The sequence below is a fragment of the Emiliania huxleyi genome, assembly GCF_000372725.1.
Source record: "Emiliania huxleyi CCMP1516 unplaced genomic scaffold EMIHUscaffold_8021, whole genome shotgun sequence".
NCBI lineage: Eukaryota > Haptophyta > Isochrysidales > Noelaerhabdaceae > Emiliania > Emiliania huxleyi.
In genome coordinates, this window is record NW_005196003.1 from 1 (window position 1) to 1,293 (window position 1,293).

General features: G+C 76.6%; 1 protein-coding gene across 1 annotated transcript; it reads left to right on the forward strand.

The window, feature by feature from the left end:
• Positions 1 to 153: 153 nt before the first annotated feature.
• EMIHUDRAFT_374494 (hypothetical protein) lies at positions 154 to 1,022 on the forward strand (the record flags this gene model as incomplete). Its single annotated transcript, XM_005759247.1, has 2 exons — positions 154 to 317; positions 447 to 1,022. Coding segments are annotated over 2 exons (699 nt in total), but the record flags the coding sequence as incomplete, so codon positions are not given.
• Positions 1,023 to 1,293: the final 271 nt, after the last annotated feature.

The window sequence follows — 1,293 nt, forward strand, 5'->3', positions numbered from 1 at the left end:
CACGTCGAGGGCAACCGTTATGTTAAGGTCCCGGTTCCGATTTGCAGTGATCCATTGACATGTATGCATAAACGTAGAGTTGGCCAACCAATGGCTGCTGGCGGCGGCGCGGGTAGTTCCAAAGTCCGAAGAGTTTATCGTCATGCGTTTCGTCAGGGCACAGCACCCGGTGCGTTGTGAACAATCACTGTCTGCTCGAAGGGGACACGGCAACTCGGCAAAAATCGAGCAGGGCAACGCCTTGGCCGCTCCTGCAAAGTGACACATCTGATCGCACGGCGGTGGCGGCGAGGATGGGGGCGGTGAGACCGGCGGCGGAGAGGGCGACGGCGGCGTGGGTGGAGGAGGGGAGGGTTGTGGCGGTGAGGGTGGCGGCGGCGTGGGAGGCGGTGACGAGGTCGGCGGTGAGGGCGGTGGTGGCGAGGGTGGTGGTGGTGAGGGCGGCGGTGAGGGCGGCGGCGTGGGTGGAGGCGGGGATGGAGGAGGGGCGGGAGGCGGCAGCGTGGGAGGCGGTGGCGAGGTCGGCGGCGGGGGCGAGGGCGATGCCGAGGGAGGCGGCGGCGACGGCGACACGGATGCCGGCGGGGGTGACGGCGATGCTGAGGGCGGCGGGGGCGACGGCGATGCTGAGGGCGGCGGGGGCGAGGGTGAGGCGGACGGCGGCGGCGGCGACGGCGAGGTGGAGGGAGGCGGCGGCGACGGCGACGCGGAGGGAGGCGGCGGCGACGGCGGTGCGGAGGGAGGCGGCGGCGACGGCGAGGCGGACGGAGGCGGCGGCGACGGCGACGCGGAGGGAGGCGGCGGCGACGGCGAGGCGGAGGGAGGCGGCGGCGACGGCGAGGCGGACGGAGGCGGCGGCGAGGGCGAGGCGGAGGGAGGCGGCGGGGACGGCGAGGCGGAGGGAGGCGGCGGCGACGGCGAGGCGGAGGGAGGCGGCGGCGACGGCGAGGCGGAGGGCGGCGGCGGCGACGGCGAGGCGGACGGAGGCGGCGGCGCCGGCGAGGCGGAGGGCGGCGGCGGCGACGGCGACGTGGAGGGAGGCGGCAGCGACGGCGACGTGGAGGGAGGCGGCGGCGACGGCGAGGCGGACGGAGGCGGCGGCGACGGCGAGGCGGAGGGAGGCGGCGGCGACGGCGACGCGGAGGGAGGCGGCGGCGACGGCGAGGCGGAGGGAGGCGGCGGCGACGGCGAGGCGGACGGAGGCGGCGGCGACGGCGAGGCCGACGGAGGCGGCGGGGACGGCGACGCGGAGGGAGGCGGTGGCGACGGCGACGCGGAAGGAGGTGACCATTG